Source organism: Lepidochelys kempii, chromosome 3, assembly GCF_965140285.1.
Source record: "Lepidochelys kempii isolate rLepKem1 chromosome 3, rLepKem1.hap1, whole genome shotgun sequence".
Lineage (NCBI taxonomy): Eukaryota > Metazoa > Chordata > Testudines > Cheloniidae > Lepidochelys > Lepidochelys kempii.
The window spans coordinates 110,509,999-110,532,118 of NC_136382.1; the positions used below are offsets into that span (position 1 = coordinate 110,509,999).

Below are 22,120 nucleotides of genomic sequence, written 5' to 3' on the forward strand. Positions count from 1 at the left end.
CTATGGGTTCTAAAAATGATTGATACCATCTCCTCTTCTCTTTGCATAATAGAAGCTGTTTGTCCTTTTAGTGCCCATGTAGATGATACATTTCTTCCAGGTTGACTACCCAGTGACGCACCATACCTCAAAGTAGAGCCCTGTAACCCCCATATTCATCATTCATAAATGATTGTGGTATTTCATACAAAGCATTCCATGTAAGATATCATGTGAAAGGTCATAATCTGCTCAAATCCATTGTTCTAGGTTCTGTCAAAATACGTATATCATTAGTGTGTATGAATTTATGAGACTTTGTTGTATGGTGGTTGAAATATGGTGTGAGTTTGGGAGTTGTCCACTGCTAGTTCTCCAGTGACAACAAAGGTGATCCACAGCCAGGCGGGCGTTAAATGACCATTAATCAGCAGGAAAGTTTTATAAACAAGGGTTTTACAATTCTGTAAGAGTTGTGCAACCATCACGCAATGGGGATTGCTCAACTCCAGGACTCAGCAAAGCACACCAGGACATGTCTGGACTAGTGTTTTCCAGGCACATGGACTAAGGATACTAAATAGATAATAGTATGATGCCACTGTCCCCTTTCCCCTCCCCCAACTACGCTGGAGGCAACAAGAGCTCTGGGAAGACAAAGACTTGAACTGAGGAGACTGGTTCCAGGCTTAAAGGGGAAACCTGTATATTAAGGACTGTAACCTACCCACAACAACCAGTAGGGTGAGAAACTGCTTGATCCACATATTAGACTGTACAGTAAGGTTTAGGACTCAGACTGTGTGCTTACCTTTTATTTTCTTTGGTAACTATATCTGACCTTTTGTGCCTACCTCTTGTAATAACTTATTAACTGCAGAAAGGTAGATTTTCTGTTCTATATTTTATTTAAAACCATGTGTATTGGTTGAAGTGCTTGGGAAATCTCTGCTTGGGTTACAAAGGCTAGTGTGTGTCCTCTCCACGTCGTGGGAGGGGTGGACTGGGTAATGAACTTACACACTAGTCAGGTTCCTGACCAGGGCAAGTTGGTACAGTTCTGGGATGCAAGGCTGGGGGCTTGAGGGGAATTGGCTGTAGCCTCTCAATTGCTGATTCATGAGTGTCTGGGAGAAGCATTCATGTCACTCAGTTGAGTGTGTCCCAGCCTGTGGATGGCTGTGTAAGTGAAGTACCTGCCAGAGGTTTGTAGCTTGCCAACAGCATCACAGCGTGAGAGGCAGCCCAGGTTGGTGGACAGAGGGCTCAGTGTTTCCACAGTCCAGGTTGCACCCTGGGAATCCCATCAAATACCCTCTCTGCAATGCTGTTCTGAGCAAAAAAAGCAAAGTTGTTCCTTTTACCTGTGCACCTGAACATCGTACTGCCTAATTTAATTTTATTTTTGTGTTGAGCAGGGTATTTTAAATCGGCCCAAAATTCTGGTGTTTGAATAAAAGTTTCAAAAGAGATGAGAAATCCTCTTACTTTACTATGCAATGGAATTAACAGTTCTATAATTCAAAGGTGAGCTTGCTTCCCACTTTAAACCTTATAATCAATTCTCAACGTCCCCCAAAATGAAACCAGTTCCCCTGAAACATCATGTGTCGCATTTCAAACCAGGGTAGAATTTTTTTGTACGTTATTTTGTTTTTTGGGGGGTGGGCAGGAGACTTAGTTAAGGTGTTTAAAATAATACATTTTTTCCTCTCCTTCCTTTTTCAGCATTTCCCCTAACTTTTTTTTTTTCTGGCTCATCATCACTTCAAAATTGCGTAGCCTAGTTATTAAATGTCGTCTTTGATTGGCTTTGCTGACCAAGGGTGATCTTAGTATTGTGAATTAAAATGGTATAATAAAAAGAGCTTATGATGGGTGGCATGTTAATACCACACAGTAAAACAGGATAGGGAAGGAAGGGGTTAGCTAAGAGTTCATTAGAGCAGGGACATAAAGTGGAGGCAAAGGAAGGCTGGGACAGTAGCCCTGGGAACAAGTAAAATGCTTATATTACTCCTACCGGAGCAAGAAATTTCTAGCCCCACATCTCCAAAAAAAGGAAGAATTCGCTAACTAGCCATCTAGCTGTATTGCTTATAAGAAAGTCAAGTTGTCTCTCCCCCCCGCCCCCCCCCCCCCGATTAAAGCAAGCCATCCTTTGCTGACTTGCTTTTTGATGTGCAAGAGAAGGCAGTGTTAATGTGGGCAACTGCAATGATAAATGTAAAGTGCTTGTGATCAGGTGTACATACCCCACAATAAGATAGACAGGAAATGGTAGAAAAGGGCTAAAAAGAAGTGCCAGGAGAGAGAATAGAACTCCTTCCTCCTAGTCCAGGCAGCAGACAGACTCCAGAACCTCCCAGAGCCAGAAGGCCAGGAACTATAATATGGTCTTAAAGAAGATTGTGATGCTTTGAAGAGACTGTGTAAGTTAGGGACTCTGTTCCCTTGCACACCGATCCTCTTAGTCTATAGTTTTTCACTTTTAATTTTATTTTTGGACCAGACAGAAGAAGCCCCTGTCCTGATTCAATAGATATTGGGGCCAGGATGGAGAGTGGTGATGGTGTTTCTGTGCCTTCGAACAGTGCTGCCCATCCTTATTACCCAGGAGGGCCACATTGGCCCACGCAAGGTTGTGCTTAGGTTTAACAGATTCTACATATTCCAATAAGATTTAAAGTCACCTGTATTGATTTATATTTGTTAGGTAGAATCATAGAATATCAGGGTTGGAGGGGACCCCTGAAGGTCATCTAGTCCAACCCCCTGCTCGAAGCAGGACCAATTCCCAGTTAAATCATCCCAGCCAGGGCTTTGTCAAGCCTGACCTTAAAAACCTCTAAGGAAGGAGATTCTACCACCTCCCTAGGTAACACATTCCAGTGTTTCACCACCCTCTTAGTGAAAAAGTTTTTCCTAATATCCAATCTAAACCTCCCCCACTGCAACTTGAGACCATTACTCCTCGTTCTGTCATCTGCTACCATTGAGAACAGTCTAGAGCCATCCTCTTTGGAACCCCCTTTCAGGTAGTTGAAAGCAGCTATCAAATCCCCCCTCATTCTTCTCTTCTGCAGGCTAAACAATCCCAGCTCCCTCAGCCTCTCCTCATAAGTCATGTGTTCTAGACCCCTAATCATTTTTGTTGCCCTTCGCTGGACTCTCTCCAATTTATCCACATCCTTCTTGTAGTGTGGGGCCCAAAACTGGACACAGTACTCCAGATGAGGCCTCACCAATGTCGAATAGAGGGGAACGATCACGTCCCTCAATCTGCTCGCTATGCCCCTACTTATACATCCCAAAATGCCATTGGCCTTCTTGGCAACAAGGGCACACTGCTGACTCATATCCAGCTTCTCGTCCACTGTCACCCCTAGGTCCTTTTCCGCAGAACTGCTGCCTAGCCATTCGGTCCCTAGTCTGTAGCGGTGCATTGGATTCTTCCATCCTAAGTGCAGGACCCTGCACTTATCCTTATTGAACCTCATCAGATTTCTTTTGGCCCAATCCTCCAATTTGTCTAGGTCCTTCTGTATCCTATCCCTCCCCTCCAGTGTATCTACCACTCTTCCCAGTTTAGTATCATCCGCAAATTTGCTGAGAGTGCAATCCACACCATCCTCCATATCATTTATGAAGATATTGAACAAAACCGGCCCCAGGACCGACCCTTGGGGCACTCCACTTGATACCGGCTACCAACTAGACATGGAGCCATTGATCACTACCCGTTGAGCCCGACAATCTAGCCAGCTTTCTACCCACCTTATAGTGCATTCATCCAGCCCATACTTCCTTAACTTGCTGACAAGAATACTGTGGGAGACCGTGTCAAAAGCTTTGCTAAAGTCAAGAAACAATACATCCACTGCTTTCCCTTCATCCACAGAACCAGTAATCTCATCATAAAAGGCAATTAGATTAGTCAGGCATAACCTTCCCTTGGTGAATCCATGCTGGCTGTTCCTGATCATTTTCCTCTCATGCAAGTGCTTCAGGATTGATTCTTTGAGGACCTGCTCCATGATTTTTCCAGGGACTGAGGTGAGGCTGACTGGCCTGTAGTTCCCTGGATCCTCCTCCTTCCCTTTTTTAAAGATTGGCATTACATTAGCCTTTTTCCAGTCATCCGGGACTTCCCCCGTTCGCCACGAGTTTTCAAAGATGATGGCTAATGGCTCTGCAATGACAGCCGCCAATTCCTTCAGCACTCTTGGATGCAACTCGTCTGGCCCCATGGACTTGTGCACGTCCAGCTTTTCTAAATAGTCCCTAACCACCGCTATCTCCACAGGGGACTGGCCATCTCTTCCCCATTTTGTGATGCCCAGTGCAGCAGTCTGGGAGCTGACCTTGTTAGTGAAAACAGAGGCAAAAAAAGCATTGAGTACATTAGCTTTTTCCACATCCTCTGTCACTAGGTTGCCTCCCTCATTCAGTAAGGGGCCCACACTTTTCTTGGCTTTCTTCTTGTTGCCAACATACCTGAAGAAACCCTTCTTGTTACTCTTGACATCTCTTGCTAGCTGCAGCTCCAGGTGCGATTTGGCCCTCCTGATATCATTCCTACATGCCTGAGCAATATTTTTATACTCTTCCCTGGTCATATGTCCAACCTTCCACTTCTTGTAAGCTTCTTTTTTATGTTTAAGATCCGCTAGGATTTCACCATTAAGCCAAGGTTGTTTCTATATACAGCATTATCTAAGTACACATTTGTGTAAACTAAAATAATGTAAACATGACACAATGCTAATGAATCGGCTGTTAGCATACAGCGTTGAGGCAGGCTGCGGGCCTTATGAAATGCTCTGGCGGACCAAGTATGGACCGTGAGGCTGTAGTTTGGGCACCCCTGCCTTAGAATAACAGGATGCAGTATGTTTTCCCCCCCGCCCACCGTCTTCTCCTTCTCTTTTTTTTTTTTTTAAACAACCCTTTTTCCTTCTCCGCCCCCCCCCCCCCGCCCTCTGTTTCCTGGGGGTGTGATCTGAGCTGGTGGATGTAGACTCCATTTTTTAAGTGTGGAGTTGAGGTTTCCTAAAGGAAAATGATCCCTATTCAAACGTGCCTCAAGACTATATTCCTGAAAAAACTATTTATTAAAGACTGTTTGCTTTGTGCTGGTGTCGATCTGTCCTTGTTTGAATATTCTTCTTACCTGGTAATAGGTAGCTATATGTCAAAGACTCTTAGTTTCTGCTTGTGGGAGAACCAAATGCCTTTGCTCCACTTCTTACACTCTCATTCTCTTTGGCCTTTTTTTTGGTTTTTTTTTAAATCTTGTGGGATGATAAGAAAACTAGGCAACCAGCCAGTGACTGTTGGGCTATAATAGAGCCAGTGGTATGTATAAAATTTGATTACTGTTGTCAACACCCGAATGAATAAAAGAGACTGCATACCCTAGACAGATAGCTGTTAAATAAATGGTCTATTGAATTCTGTAGTAGTAGGAATGAGACCATCTTATTAGAATGAATGAAGTAGTTTGTAGCTAGAATGCATGTGTTGAACACTTAGGATTTTGTTTTTAAACAATCCCCTAGCTCTAGTATTAAGGCTACTTCCTAAAACTCAGCATGTTCCTGTCTTGGTTACCAGCTCTTGCAGTTGATATGTGTTTCGCATCCAGTGTGATATTTTGGCAGAGGCCCTAGTTTCATTTTGACTTTAGATTATTTTAATGTCTTATTGTTCCTGCAACCTGCTAATTCTATAAGTGACTCCTTTGCAAATCACATCTAACACAATTTAGTTTTACATCAGTGAGTGTTATTACATAGATTCAAATTTAGGGCCTGACTTTGAAAACATTTAACTATGTCAATATCTTGATGAATGGGAGCTGATTGGGCCTACACCTGTGTGTAATCGTTAGCAGTAATGAACCTTGAATTTTAAGCAGGGCTGTCAAGTGATTAAAAAAAATTAATTGTGATAAATCACACGATTAATCTTGCTGTTAAACAATAATAGAATACCATTTATTTAAATTTTCAAATATATTTAAATTGTAGCACAGAATACAAAGTGTACAGTGCTCACTTCATATTTATTTTTGATTACAAATATTTGCATTGTAAAAAAACAAGAGAAATAGTATTTTTCAGTTCACCTAATACACGTACTGTAGTTTAATCTCTTTATCATGAAGTTAAACTTACAATTGTAGCATTATGTACAAAAAATAACTGCGTTGTTCTATTTTTGAATGTAAAACTTTAGCGCCTACCTGGCCATTCAGTCCTACTTCAGCCAATCACTCAAACCAGTTTGGTTACAATTTGCAGGAGACAATGCTGCCCGCTTCTTGTTTACAATGTCACCTGAAAGTGAGAAAAGATGTTTGCACAGCACTGTTGTGGCTGGCATCGCAAGATATTTACGGGCCAGATGCGCTAAAGATCCATATGTCCCTTCAGGCTTCAACCACCATTCCAGAGGACATGCAGCCATGCTGATGACAAGCAGAGTGGACCGTCAACACCTGTTCATTTTCATTATGAGTGAGATGCCACCAGCAGAAGGTTGATTTTTCTTTTTTGGTTGTTTGGGTTTTGTAATTTCTTCATTGGAGTGTTGCTCTTTTAAGATGTCTGAAAGCATGCTCCGCACCTCGTCCCCCTCGGATTTTGGACAACACTTCAGATTCTTAAACCTTGGGTCGAGTGCTGTAGCTATTCTTAAAAATCTCACATTGGTACCATCTTTGCATTTTGTCAAATCTGCAGTGAAAGTGTTCTTAAAATGAACATGTGCTGGGTCATCATCCGACACCGCTATAACATAAAATATATGGCAGAATGCGGGTAAAACAAAGCAGGAGACATACAATTCTACCCCAAGAAGTTCAGTCACAAATTTAATTAACGTGCTTTTTTTTTTTTTTTTAAAACGAGCATCATCAGCATGGAAGCATGTACTCTGGAACGGTGGCTGAAGCATGAAGCTGCATATGAATGTTTAGCATATATGGCACGTGAATACCTTGTAACACCGGCTGTAAAAGTGCCATGCGAATGCCTGTTCTCACTTTCAAGTGATGTAAATAAGAATCAGGCAGCATTATGTCCCATAACTGTAAGCAAACTTGTTTGTCTTAGCAATTGGCTGAACAAGAAGTAGGACTGAGTGGACTTGTAGGCTCTAAGTTTCACATTGTTTTGTTTGAATGAAGGTATGTAACCAAAAAAACCCTACATTTTTAAGTTACACTTTCACAATAAAAAGATTGCACTACAGTACTTATATGAGGTGAACTGAAAAATATTATTTCTTTTATCATTTTTACAGTGCAAATATTTGTAATAAAATAGGGCGAACAGATCACAAGAGTGAAATATCAGGATACATTGGGTGAGCGGGGGGGAAGACAGCCACAGGTGCACAGCCCCGACTGGAGCCATGAGAGGGGGCGCACAACCCTAGGAATCTGCAAGAGGGGTGTATGGTCCCTGCTGCCACGGGGCAAGGACTCATCGTCCCAGCCCCCAGCAGAAACCACGGGGCTCCAGCTCCAGCCCCGGCTGAAGCCGCAGGACAGGGACGCTGGATCCTGGTTGCAAAGTCAGACCCAGTTGCAGGGCAGGGGAGCAAAGGGTCCCAGTTCTAGCCCTGGCTCCAGCAGCAGTCAGAGAGGAGGCCCACAGTCCTGCCTTCAGCCCCAGCTTCAGCCACTGACAGCTGAAGCAAATGAAGTCACAGAGGTCTGGAGTGTCATGGGCCCCCTGACTAAATTATAAACTTGGTTGTAATCCATATTTAAACATACAGATGTAAAGGGCAGGGTTTTTTATTCAGTCAATAAATCAACTTCACAATCTGCATACCTCTCAGACATGCCAGAAGTCTAGTACTTCTTGGATGACTTTGCCATCGTCATGACTTGCTTCTGGGCAATTACAAAGCTGTAGAGGTCCTTGCAACTCATCTGGAAATTCATTTTGACAAGCGTTTCACTCCGTACCAAGTCTATGCTGCGTCGATTCCGGACATTAGTACGTGCATCTTTCATGATTGAAAATACACGCTCTGCGTATGCATTGCTTACTGGTATACTGAGCATGTATGACACCAGCTTTGTCAGGTTCAGGAATTCAGTGCTACCGTCCTTGTTTCTTAGCACTTGAGACCAGAATTCCCCAGCTGAGTATTTTCCAAGCTCCAACTTGGAGCTGATGTCTTTGATGATACAGTACTCCTCATAGATCTGCTCAAGATCCACTGTTTTCTGGAGATTTACAGCTGTCATGGTCGCAGACAGATCCTTGTATTCGAATGCCCTATTAACTTTGATGTTCAAGCACTGGGTATTGAACAAGTAGCCAGCTGTTGAAAAATCAAACCATTTCTCCAAATATAGGATTGACACATTGTAAAATTTCATGAAGTCTTTCTGGAGACATGCAGCAGTGACAGGCAGCATCTCAGTTAAAGCATTTTCAACTTTGAAGCCAAAGAATTTGTTGTTCTTCCGTTGCTGAAGTTTAATTCTTAGAGTATTCATTAGGGCATACACTTCGCATGCTGTCATACTCTCAAACAGAGCACGGTATCACTGAAGATTTATGGGACATTTTGGAGAAAAAACAGGTGAACCTCAAATTTGCTAGGCCCCTCCCCTGGTTCAGTTTTCCATGTCTGAGAACAGCATCCATCGAGATTATTGGGCACGTCTCACTGCCCATAAGGACTATTTTGTTTCTAACAACCTGCCTCGTATTTACAAGCCTGTTTACACCTGGGAAAAGACTCAACCAGAGTGTCGGAATGTGGCGTAGTAAAGTGGCATACTCCATATCCACAAAATGAAACATATCCTTCAATGCTGCTACTCTCTTAGCAGAACTGCTGAAATGATTGAATGTCTTAATCACCAGAGTCTCAATGTCAACTTGTAGGGTATTGCTAGCATGTTTCACGGCGTTGTGCATAACATGGGCAGGGCAGTTTGCAGGCAAGATATTTTAGTTTGTTTTTTTTAAATTCTGGTACACTGATTGTCGCTTTCCATAATTTATGTTTGCGTTATCAGCACAGTAGGAAGACACTTTGTTTAGGTCTAGTTTGTGTCGCAAGTTTTTCAAGTAATGTGTTGCTTATTGCCTTTGCAGTCTTTGCTTTGCTCATAGAAGTCTAACAGTTTATCTTGGACCCCATGTTCGGGTGTCCAGTATCTCCGTGATAAGGGGAAAGTTTACACGTTGCCCTTGCTAGATGCATCTGTGGCAACTGAGAAATAGGGACCATTTGGCTTGCTGAGGTCTCTTAAAAATTCTGTCGAGAGCAGTGACAGCACATTTTTGATCAATGACTCTACTTTAGTCCGGCCACAGCTGACGTGCTTCACAATCGTTGAATCTGGAAACTGGGTAGGCGTCCGTTTAAGTTTACAGTCACTTGAGCGATAGGAGTACTGATGGACTACTGTGTGGTAAACTTGAGTTAGCTCAGCAGCGCTAACCTTGTTGAAGGATTCATTTGGCCTGCTGAAAAAATGAGACCCCGAGGTATTGCTCTTGTGAGTCTTGGTGGTTTTGTTCATGATTTTTTGAATCAGCATGATGTTTAACATCAGACTCACTGCCATGGCAAATGCTAAATTTCCTTCCTGCATGCTTTACAAAAAGCTTTCGAATCACACTCGTAGGATTTCTGAATCCAGGTGTAAGTGGTTTCCCGTTCTGTCCTGTATCTGCACTGTCTTTTTTTTGTTTTTGTTTTTGTTTTGTTTTTGGTAGTTGGCTCCTCCCTTACCGTTGCCATTTCGGGTGGGGATTTTGGCTGAAGACCGTTAGCTAGATAGCTATCCGCTGAAAAAAACCGTGCAGTCTCTGTGCTGCTTACATGTTATTACGTGCCCACTGTAGTCTGTCCTAGGGTATGCACTGTGGTTCAGAACTGTAAACTACATATCCCTACTGTAAACTGCATTACACTTGAAAACCTGAAAAATCAAAATTGCCAGTAGAGAACAGATTACAGTCTGGTTTAATGGGACATTCTCAATAGAGTGATTTTCTATTTCACTAGCAAATGTTAAATTTTACCCGAATATCGGGACAGATGGCGTCCCAATTGTACATCAAGCAGATGTACGCTGCCAGGTGCAATCTCTGCTTGCCAATGTGGGTAAGTGAACTGGGCAGCAACTTAGCAGTGCTCAGCCCCGGCTTGCCCTGGGGGGAATCAGCACGTGCAGAGGCAGGTGCCTCCTTTCCTTGGCTCTGCCATGAGCTAGGTGGACTGGTCTGCACACCCTCTGCTGGGGGAAGGATGCAGCTATTACCTCTGTGGGGCACCTGACCCTACCCCCCATAGAAAAACAGGAGGTGAAAGAAAAGCTTGGAAATGGCAACTCTTAGATTCTAGTAGCCTCCCCCATCGAGCACAGAGCCGCATCTCATTTCAGAGCTGGCGGTTCTAGCCCCCCTGCTGCATCCACGGAGCCGGCTTCAGGGGACTCTCTGCCTGGCTCTGGAAGTCAGGGCTCCCTGCAAGCTGGCCTGCCCAGTCCTCCTTAAGGACACCCCGAGTGCAGAGTGGTTCTGCTCCAGGGCTGTCACTCAGCCCTGGGTGCTGAGAGCCATTGGAACACTTCAGTCCTGTGGGTGGGCCAGAGAGGAGGTCAGCAACCACCCAGGCTCAATTGGTTGGGGTGGGTTTTCCTCTGTTGTTGCAGAGTGAGTTACCCAGATGGCATACCTTTCTGGGGGAGCTGACCTCGCCCCTTAAAATAAATGGGCAACTTCAGTTCACTTTGGATCGGCTGGATCCCACAGCTCGTTCGTCAAGAGCAGGTTTGGATCTGGTGCAGTGCGAAGCCTGGTCATAAACAACTGAACTTAAGTGTGACTTTTTTGTTCCCAGCCTCAAGAAAAGGGCAGTCTTCTCAGTACCGGGTTTACAATGGTGATTCAGTGGCGCCAGGCCTCAGAAGGGGCCCTGGCATAACCCGCTCAGTTTGTGCTGCGCCCCCAGATCCCACCAAGCCCTCTGGCTCCTCTCCGCCCCCTGCTCTGGCTGGACCCCAGTGCAGCTCCAGTTCTGGACAGTCTCTCGTGTCTGCCACCTCTTGGGCCCTGCCTGTCTCCGCAGAGCCGAGCCGCCTGGAACCGGTGCAGCAGAGGGGCCAGAGTCAGCCAGTGGGGGCGGGTGAGAGAGTGTGTGTGTGTGGCGGGGGGGGGGGGGGTTGGCTGGGCCCCTCCAGGCAAGTGGGTCCTGAAGAAACGTGGTGGGGCAGGCCCTGTCCTGGCTGATCACACTGCTCACAAGAGTGATTCCCTGCCCTGGGACTGGCCCGGGCCACACTGCTGGTTCAGCCCAGCTGATGCTTACCTCGGGGACCTGCCGGCCGCTTCCTGGGAGCCGCCCCAGATAAGTAATGCCGGGACCCACCCCATCACTCCCTACCCCGCCTTCAGATGAGGAGGTGAGCAGCGGGGAAGGGGTGGGTCGGTCAGGGGCAATGGGGCATGCATGGCATGGCCAGAGGCACACTGGTCCACCTCGCCCTGTGCTACCAGCATGCCCCTTCCTGTTAGGGGTGGGCCCATGCTGCGCCACACAGCTCCCCTGCCCAGCGCCCCCCTGGATCCACTGTGCCCCGCACCCCTTGAATCTACTATGCCCAGAGCCCCTCCAAGCCCTTCCACCACAAATGCACATTGCTGTGCTCACTGCCACCCCTACCCAGCACCCCCGTGCCCACAGCCCCACCACAGCTGCACAGCATCCCACATAGAACCCCCCCACTTGCTAGTTTCCCAATAGACACAGATTTTCCCCTTCCTCTTTCCCTCCCAGTGCCCTTCCCCACAGCCCCACTACAACTGAACGATGCCCCACACAGACCCCTACTGCCCAGTGCCCTGACGCACACAGATTTCCCCCACTGCCCAGCACACCCCAACAGGCCCGCACTGCCTAGCAACACAGAAACCTCCCCCACTGCTCAGTGCCCTCCACACCCTCACAGCCCAGCACCCCCCACAGACCTCCCAGACACTCACTCCATGACACCCTACCCCCTTCCTTGGCCGCACTCACCTGCCCTGCTGGGAGGTCTCTGGCTCCTAGGGTCAGAGTGGCGAGGGGGGACTCCAGATTCTCCATGTGCTGCGCCCGCCACAAGTGCGAGCTCCGTGGCTCCCATTGGCCGGGAAAAGCACCAATAGGAGCTGCTGGAGCCGCAGAGCAGGGCTTTTAGGCAGGAGCAGCCTGCAGAGCCCCCGACCCTAAGAGCCAGAGGGACTTGCTGGGGGTGGGGGGTCCTGGCGGTGCCTACCTGGGATGGCTCCCGGGAAGCATCCGGCAGGTCCCTCTGGCTCCTAGGGTAGGGTCTGGTCAGGGCAGGGGGCTCTCTGCGTGCTGCTGGCGACTGCAAGCCCTGCCCCCGCAGCTTTGATTGGGCAGGACAGAACCAGTGCAGCGTGCAGAGACGGAGACCCTCTCGCTGTCTCTCTGCCTAGCTAAAGGCTGCACCGTGGGCACCTGCCGGTGGCCACTTCCCTGTTTGGAGGCGGGAGCTGCCCCACATAAGTGCCGCCAGCCCGGGACCCCAGGTATGTGTGGTCCCAAACTGCAAACCAAAATATCGGGACAGTCCTGATATTATCCGGTCATCCTAAATAAAAATAATATAAAGTGGTCACTGGTCACTTTGTATTCTGTGTTTGTAATAGAAATCAATATATTCAAAAATGTAGAAAAAGTCCAAAGAAATTTATTAAATATTAATTGGTATTCTATGTTTAACGGTGTGATTAATTGCGATTAATTTTTTTGAGTTAATAGCGTGAGTTAACTGCGATTAATTGACAGCCCTAGTTTTAAGTAATTTTTCTTTTATTAAAAATTGACCTGGATGGGATATGTCTTGGTAAAATTTGTTTGGGAGAAGTTCATCAGTCTGATATATTAAAGAAATCCACTACATTGCTGTGTGGGCACTATTCTTAAAATATACTTTAATACAAAAGTACCTAGGGTAAGTTTCATGGCATCCTTTTTTGCACTATTTTATCTTTTCTGTACAGAGCTCTCCCTCTGTCTGTAATATATTCTTCATCATACATCACTTACCTGTTGTTACCTTCCCTGTGAATACATAAACACAGATTAAGATCCTAAAATATGTAGCCTTGAATTACAAATATATTTTATAATTAAACTGAAAGACATTTAACTAGCTAATTCCAGAGTTTAGAGCTCTCGTGCTTGTTGATTTCAGAACACCAAAGGGAGAACAGGGAGTTGTGTGTCCTGTGCTTCTTGAAGGGACACCCTGGGGTATTTGTGTATACAAATATGATTTTTAACTTCTTATTAACTGTGGTGCTAATATTACTTCATATTATTAAAACTGAACATTACTATTCTTGCCTCCGTCTTACTTGACATTTCTACACATTGAGGATTTCAACCTTTGTTTATGCCTACATTACAGAGCTTATTTTCAGATCAGTTCAGCTGTACGTCTTCTATTCATTTTAATGGAAGATTTATGCCTAAATCTCCTGCACTGCTTTGAAATACTTGATGAAAGTACTTTCTGGTAGTTGCCTTACAGGAGTGTTGCTATAATGAATTAAGAAGAAAAGTGCTATATCCGTGATAAATATTATTTTATTATCATTACAGCATTTTGTAAATTAAATGCTAAAAAGTATTTTCATAGCCTTTAAAGGATGTTCCATGTCATTTCAATAGTCTAGAACAGCCACAGATTCTTTTCTACTTTCGGTATGTAGAACTACTGCTTTGGAAGCAGAAAGACAAAGTTTATTTTTGTCAAGAACACAAACACTGTATTGGTAAATTGTTACGTGGGGGCACCTTTAATTAGTTCAAGTCTGTTATATGCATACATTCTTCAACTGTAAAAGGTTTACGTGTTTCCTGAGTCGGCTCACATTGTGGTTAAGTCCAGTTCTTTCATAGAAAAACCAATTCTCTCCTCTACTCCCCCTCCAAAAATCCCAGCATGCAGTTCTCATGCTGTTAGTGGTGTGCACTTCCTCTGCATCTTCACTTTTCCTGTTTTTAAACATTAAGCTTGATCATGAGCATTCAGACAATCAAAAAAGTTCAGTGGAAAAAGTATATGTTTGCTTTTCTTGGGCATACAGCTATCCAGGCTTCTTCTCGTCCCCCAGGTAAGTGCATATTTAAGTCTCATATATATTTCCAAGAGTGGAGATACAGGGAAGTAAATTTTACCTTTTGCTAGCCATTTTTTTGTTAATACAGTTTGTTTGTTTAGTCTAATAGCGCTGTGACATTAAAGGCATGGCAGGAAACAGTCCATGGGAAGGATAGTTTACAGTGTGCTGTTTGGGGCACAACTCTGCTGCAAGCACTATGTGAATTGTGGCTGGTTAGCATTTGCTGCTAGACAATTGTCACGTAACACCTTTTGGAATTGATATATATTTTAAAATCTGAAGTGTTAACTTGGTGAAGTTAGTTATTAAAATTATGTCTACTCTGTCACTGACTGGCTTCCTTGAGAATGCACTTTGGAGTATGAAAAGTGAGTATAGACAAGATCGGAAAGTCTTGCTGACATTTCCTGTTAGCTGAGAGAAACACTGGATCTTTTGGATTTAATTGTCCAATTAAGCATATATAATAAAGTTCTGCTTATTGTGATTTGAGTATATTGGATTGTACATACTTCCTTTTAACAACTTTATCTCCCTTCACATTTCAGCACAGTTGCTGAAATGATTTTTTTTTTTTTAATCCAAGTTTGAAAAAAGGCATCTTTAATGTTTTTTGTGACAGATGAATGAGATTTGCTGCAACTGAAAATAACCCAGATGGGGTTTGTGGGGAGACAAACCTGGATGCATGTTCTTTTCCTGTTTGAAACTTCTTTAGGAATTGAAAATTGTAGTGCTCTGAAGTATGGAACCAGGACTAAAAAAAACTAGACCAGGAGAGCAGGAACAGATTCAAGATTCCAATATCTCTGAATTCCATTTTTTTGGATGGTACTCTAGCTATGGCAGGGCGTCAGATCTGAGATAATAATTGCCTCATGCTGACTGCTGATGTAAATTGGCACAGGTCCATCAGCTGGTTTTGCTGGTTTAAAGTCAAACAGCAGAGAGTTTGGCCCATTGCTTTTATTTAATTTCAGTTTTGACCCAATTTTTTGCTGCGGGATTGTGAACTGCTAAAGCAAGAAACCTATGCTGTTTTAGAAGAGGAATTCCCCATTTCCAGTAGAATAAAGTTGTGGGATCAGATTCTTGATTTTGCTTGCTTCTGCATAAATTTGGAGCAGTGGAGTTGGTCTGCATTTATACTAGTTAAATAAGGTCTGCATCTGGTCCTTAAGCTTTAAAGGCCCAATTCACTCCCATTTAAGTCAATAGAAATTTCTGGGCATACTCATTGATTTCAGTAGGAGTTGGATCCAAGGGTTTGGCTAACAATGCTCCACAGACTTTGGAGAGCTGGGATGCTCTTGAATCCTACTAAAGCTGAAGTGAAATAAAAACAAAATGTTAATCAGAAGCAGGTCATTTCTAAGGTCAGATCTCTTGATCTGCCAGGGCTAGAAAAAAGTTGGGAGGCTTGTCTTGAGCCTGAACTGTTGATCAGAAGGAACATTTTGAGCTTCGCCTTTCTCCATCTTGAATGAAAAGCTGTTTTGGAGGACTCTTTTGTATCTTTTGTACCTGTTTTTCCTAGAGTACAGGCTTGGGGGAAGAAGACAGTATTGTAAGTAGTGTGTTTTGTTAACTGATGAACGCTGCTTTTGTGAAAGCTCTCAAGAGTTTAGTTCATCCACAGATTAGCTGTGAGTTGCATTCCTTTGGATCTTCTCCAGGGAAACACTGAAGATCGAGAAAAGAAGCTAAATTGAAAAAGGAAACATTTCTTTAAACAAAGAATGAGGGAGTTTTAGAGAAACAGTAAACGGAAACATTGAAAGGGTGAAAAAGAGAGAGAGAGGTTAGAGTGGAAAAGACCTTTCAGGATATAGATGGATAATCAAAGGACCATAAGTGAAACAGGAAAGTAGATGGTGAAAAACGAAGGAGAGAGCTTTTTAGCAGAAATTCATAGATTCCAAGGCCAGTAAGGACCATTGTGATCAACTAGTCTGACTTCCTGTATTACACAGGCCAAAGAACTCTCCCCGCCGCCCTCCCCCACATGCTAGACTATATCTTTCAGAAAAATATCCAATCTTGATTTTAATCATTCTTGTGGCTCTCCTCTGAGCCATTCCCAATTTCTCAACATCCTTCTTGAATTGTGGGCACCAGAGCTGGACACATTATTCCAGCAGCAGTGCCAAATACAGAGGTAAAATAACCTCTCTACCCCTGTTCATGATTCTTCTGTTTATACATTCAAGGATTGCATTAGTCCTTTTGGTCACAGTGTTGCATTGGAAGTTCATGTTCAGATTATCCACCACAACCCCCAAATCTTTTTCAGTCATGTATAAAAAGCTGCAGTTTGCAGTGCTTTGACTATGTGGTTTAATGGTGGTTTGACTGTTTGTAGCAAATGTACAGGTCTGTAAATTTTCCAGGCTTTGACCCCTTTTGGGTGCTATAGATCAGTGTCACTCAACCCCTCCCAACTACTACACTCCTTTCAGGAGTCTGATTTGTCTTGCATACCCCAGATTACACCTCATTTAGGAACTACTTGTTTACAAAATCAGACATAAAAATACAAAAGTGTCACAGCACACTGTTACTAAAAAATTGCTACTTTCTCATTTTTACCATACAATTATAAAATCAATTTGAATATAAATATTGTACGTACATTTCAGTGTATAGAGTAAGGGTTCTGAAACTTCATTGCACCATGACCCACTTCTGACAACAAAAATTACTGCATGACCCCGGGAGGGGGACCTGAAGCCTGAGCTTCGGAGTCAGGATTTCCGTGATCCCCACTGCCCCGGTTGAGGGCCTGTAACCTGATCCCCAGTGCTGAATCCCTCAGGCTTTGGCCCCAGGCAGTGGGGCTTGGGCTTCAACCCTGAGCCACAGCAAGTTTAAAATGGGGTCATGACCCACTTTGGGGTCCTGACTCACAGTTTGAGAACCACTGCTATAGAGCAATATAAACAAGTCCATTGTCTGTATTAAATTTTAGTTTGTATTGCGTTTGCTAGTGCTTTTTATGTAGCCTGTTGTAAAAGTAGGCAAATATCTAGATGAGTTGATGTACACCCTGGAAGACCTTGATGTACCCCCCCCCCCAGGGGTATGTGTGCCCCTGATTGAGAACCACTGCTAGAAATCACCATAATTTTTTTCTGAAAAAATCTGATATTTGACCGTATGAGCTAGGGCTGGATTAAACTGTTTTAGGACAAAAAAAGAACTAGACTAAACCCTTTGCCAATTCCTTGTGTTAAACCCAAATATTAAAAAAACCCCAAACTATTAGGAAGACTCTTCTTTCTCTAAGGACATGTCTACAACTGCACCTGGGAGTGTGCTTCTCAGTGTGGCTACACAGACACGTGCTACTTGTGCTCAAGCTAGCATGCTAAAAATAGCAATGTGGTCACAGTGAAATGGGTGGCTGCTTGGGTTGGCCTGAAAGTGTATTTGTGCATTTGTTGCAAGGCCCAGCTGAATCTGATCTATGCCCTAGGGTGCTGATGTTGCATATTTTTGTGATCTGCTACATACAACAGTCTGTAAAAATTCAAACCAGACGCGTGGCTAGTCCAGTGCCCCATGTCTGACAAGAGCCAGTACTAGATGTTTCAAAAAAGCATAAGAAACCCTGTAGTGGGCAATTATGGACTAACTTCTCTATAGTGGATGTTTCTAATTAGAGGCTGTTTTACACCCTGAAACCTGGGGGGTTTATTACCATACTAATTTTTTTCTCTGATTGAATGGGATAGTCTCATTACATTTATGAAGATTGAATCTTCTTTTGAATTCTTCTAAGCTCTTGGATTCTGTGATATCTACTGGTATGGTGGTACACGGCTAAGTTGGGTTGTGTAAAATATTTCATTTTTATGTAGTTCCTTTTGCATTCTACTCATCCCAAACCTTTTTAGGAGTGATGAGTTATGTACTGGCTGTTCAGGCAAATGCACAAACTGTTCCTCTGCGTAAGGAGTTTTCAGTTGAGTGCATAAATAGAATCTATTGGGTATGAGATGATCTTGCATCAGGGACGTCTGAAATAAACATTCTTCCCTGAGTGGGTTTAATCTTGCAGTGCCTTTCTCTTGTCTTTTTCTTAGTCTTGATGCTAAAGGGATCATGGAGTACAAGCTCTATATAGTTAGGAATAGGTTTGTTGCCTCATTCAAAGCTCTGGATGTGGTGCTCAATGATGCAATCTGACGACCTTCAGTTCAGCTGGTTTGATTCCAGTGACTTGGTCCAGCTAGAGAGGCCTTGGATTTTCTAAGTTTGGACCTTAACTGGGAGAGAGAATGAGGGTCCTGCCTCCTTCAGCTGTTCAAACACAGTTTCCTGCTCTGTGCCATCCCATACGCTGGTAGCGTTTTGTAAGTGTGTGACGTTATTGTTTCAATCATTTTAATTTTTTGCGTTTTGCTTTTTAGAAACATTTAAAAATTGTATACATGCAGTTATTTCCTTTTGGCAACACTCTGCTGTTTAACTTTTTTATCTTGAAATATATTAAAGGGATACAGTCAACTTGATATCTAATCGATTTGTAAGGATAAGTTGTAAGTAGTTTCAGGTTGAATACCTCCCCTTGAGCCATTCTGTCAATTTTCATGGCTTTTCAAGGAATTTTTTCTAACCCTTTTCTCTCTACCATTGCTGCGTAAAGGGACCCACATGAGCAACATGGGAAACTGACTAATAATGATGGCAACTATTGATGCTGACTATCCCTTAAGTGTTATTAAACTCAGAGTAAACAACTGAAAAATAGAGAGATATTTTTCTCTATACTCAGAGTAATTTTTGTAACCATGAGAGGTAAAAAGATAAACAGTTTCCCTCTTTCTCTCCCCCCAAAACCCAACCCTCTGCAAAAAAAATAAAGAACAATCCTTGTGTACTTGCAGCATTGTGGGAAACAGGGATCCTCCCTAGACTGACCATGAATTTGATGTTGTCACTTTCATGAATTTCCACTGAAATGCTCTGACCCTTAATTGAACGGCACCATATGCTTCCTGTTCTAGTCAGCTATGAGTACAAGAATGGCTGAAATACAGTCTGTTATGTGACCTGGTTTGTGAATTTTATTTCTGGATGGAGTGTATTGTAAATCTTACTAAGCAAGTAATTCAAAAAGTGAGTTGGTCTGACTCCTGGACTATCCTTTCATTGAATTAAATGTGTAATTGTTTTGGAGGGGAAGTAAGATGAGTCATGGTGAAATGGATTTCTGTAATAAATTTTTATATATTAATCTTAAAGGAGCGATGGAGAAAGTGATTGATTGAAGTTTCTGCTTAAAAAAGTAGGTTGTAACAGATGAGTTGGTTTGATGTCCAGATGGATTAGATTATGGAAACACCTCCACAAAATTAAATAATGTATAACAAAATGTTAGGTATAAATCTCTGTATAGTTTTGGAAACTTTGAATTTTCTTGGAAGTTTATTCAAATGTTAGAATTTAAAAAATATTTTTGTCAAAGATGAGATTTAACTAAGTGTGGGGGGGAATACCTTTTTAGTAAAGTAACTTTCATATGATAACACATAAATGCAGTGAGGATGTGTACGTGTGTGTGTGTGTGTGTGTTTGAATGCTGAGAGGAAGGGAGATAGTTTCTCAAGCTGGTTCCTTTACAGAATGGATTCTGTGGGGTGGTGTTCAAGTAGACATCTATCCACTCTTCTGTCCTGTTTGCACTAGTAAAAGCTATGATGTAAGCAAGACCAGTGATAACTTGGTAATGCTCGAGAGTTAAAACATTGTGTAGGATTGCCTGTGCAGATCGGACCAGATTATGTTTTAACCATCTTACTGAACCACACAAGTGTTGGAGTGCAAGGCTGTAGAATCCTTGAGTAAGATGCAGTTCAGTTACTCTAGACAAGTGAGAGTAAACTGCTTTTTAACCATTTTGAGCACTACCAGTTTGTAATCCGGTACTGGAACACGCTAGGTTTTAATAGTGTAGATAGAATGTTAGGCTGTGTTCTGTGTACAAAATGGCATAGGTTAGAGCAGACGTGCAAACTGAACATACTGCTAAAGACGGCTTCAAATAACTGCAATTTCTAGAGTAGATTTCAAGCATTTATACATGCCCTAGTAAACTCTGTGAAAGAGAGTTCATCAGTCCTCAACCATGACACTACTTCTTTGAGAAGAAATAGTTAATGTGACTTAACTGCATGCATTGTATATAATGGGATAGTTAACTAATATGGCTTCATCATCCTTGCTTGATTTGTAGATCAGTGCATTTCACACAAGAGAATCAGTCTGGATTTACGCTTGGGATTAAAAAATGAGTTATTAACCTCTCAGCCAGTGACTGGTGGCATGCACAACACTGCTGTGAGAGAGCTTGCAGCTGAGGGTAACTGTGGGAAGATACTGAAAACTAGCCAGTGTGTAAAGTTCATTTTCAGCATGTGTGGGGAGACCGATAGTAATCAGGTAAAACAAGCAAAAGTAAATTATATTTGCCCCCCAAAAAAGGGTAGATTTTCTTTTCTTCTCCAGGAAAAATGTCATATTATACCTTGTATTTCCTTATGTGATGTGATGCTTCTTAAAAATGTCACACAGAAATATTTGGATTCTGCAGAAAATGCATGTGTGTGAGAAAGAATGGTAGATTCCAAACAGAAAGTGGCTGGCAACCTGTCTCACAGACCAGACTTCAGAAATGCTCCTGAGGGTCTGTCCTACAGGAGTAACGGAAGATATCTAGAGATATCTAGAGAAAAGGATAGAGAACTGTAGCATCCTGATCTAATCCTGGAATGTGATTCCAATGCATCCGATGAAGTGAGCTGTAGCTCACGAAAGCTTATGCTCAAATAAATTGGTTAGTCTCTAAGGTGCCACTAGTACTCCTTTCCTTTTTGCGAATACAGACTAACACGGCTGCTACTCTGAATATTCTTACACCTAAGTGAATAAAAACAAAGGTCCTTTTCCTATTCTAGGTTTGTGCTTGAGCCTAAATTCTAAATAGAAATAAATCTGTGTTGCTGGTGTTGCAGACTTCTAGTGGTGTGATTGTTTGTTTTTTGTTTTACTTTTTGGTGACTTTTGATATGTAAAAGAAGCTAATCCTAAGTAGCAATGTGGGCTTCTAAGTGGGCTTTGCTAATTTGGTTTATTCTGCCACAGAAATAATTTGAGAGAAGAAGAATATGTGTTACAAGGTCTTCTTATAATCTGCTTTGGAATGTTTTAAATCAGCTGGAGGGAAAAGATTCTGATAATTTGAATTCTTCTTTAAAAAGATCCTTCTTATTATTTAGACATTTAAAAAGTGATTTTTAATTGTTATGGTAATTCCTTTAAGAAAATCAACAAAAAGGCTTTGGTTGATTCTTGAAGTTTTGCATTGTTGCCTTGTACATTTAGAAAAAGCACCAGCTAGCTAACAAACCTCAATCCCAGAAACTGCCAGATGCAATTATACTGATACATGGATCATTCCTTTACTGCGAACATAAACAATAGAGTCAAAAATAATGCAGATAAAATCCAGGGTTGCTAAATAATATAGGACAAAACTAGTAGGGAAAATGTTTTGTAGCTTCTCAGAGGATATAAGCAAAAAGTGTTTTTTTAAAAAAAAAAAAGTATACAAAAGTTGAATATATTTTGTTCTGGGACATAATTTTTAAATGCATGTAGTGGGTTTTTTAAAAATTAAAACAGCAGCTACTGATATAAAAATTTTTCCACATCTTTCTGTTTATTTTATCCACAAGAATGGAACCAAACGAGTTCTTTGAGAAGTCAATTAGATTATATATAATTTGCATCTTATGAGATATCACAAATGGAAGGGGGGAAAATTTAAATGCAGTTTGTAAAAGTAGGTTGTCATGAGACTGTTAATCATATGAGATAAGATTCTAGAATCCATGACTATACTAATTGGTGGACTGAGTCCTTAAAGGTATTCATGTGGGCGAATCCTAACACCCACA

The 22,120-nt window shown here is 42.6% G+C and overlaps 1 protein-coding gene across 7 annotated transcripts in view; it reads left to right on the forward strand.

The window, feature by feature from the left end:
- UTRN (utrophin) overlaps positions 1–22,120 on the forward strand; it is a 587,274-nt gene that overhangs the window by 46,112 nt on the left and 519,042 nt on the right. For 6 of the 7 annotated variants that reach the window (XM_073337525.2, XM_073337526.2, XM_073337529.2 and 3 more), the window contains exon 1: positions 14,010–14,150. The exons of the other annotated variant lie outside the window; for it this stretch is intronic. In XM_073337525.2, the coding sequence (XP_073193626.2) occupies positions 14,057–14,150 (94 nt within the window). In that variant the 5' untranslated portion in view covers positions 14,010–14,056. Of the gene's footprint in view, positions 1–14,009; positions 14,151–22,120 lie in introns of those variants that run through there. 7 annotated transcript variants of the gene reach the window in all.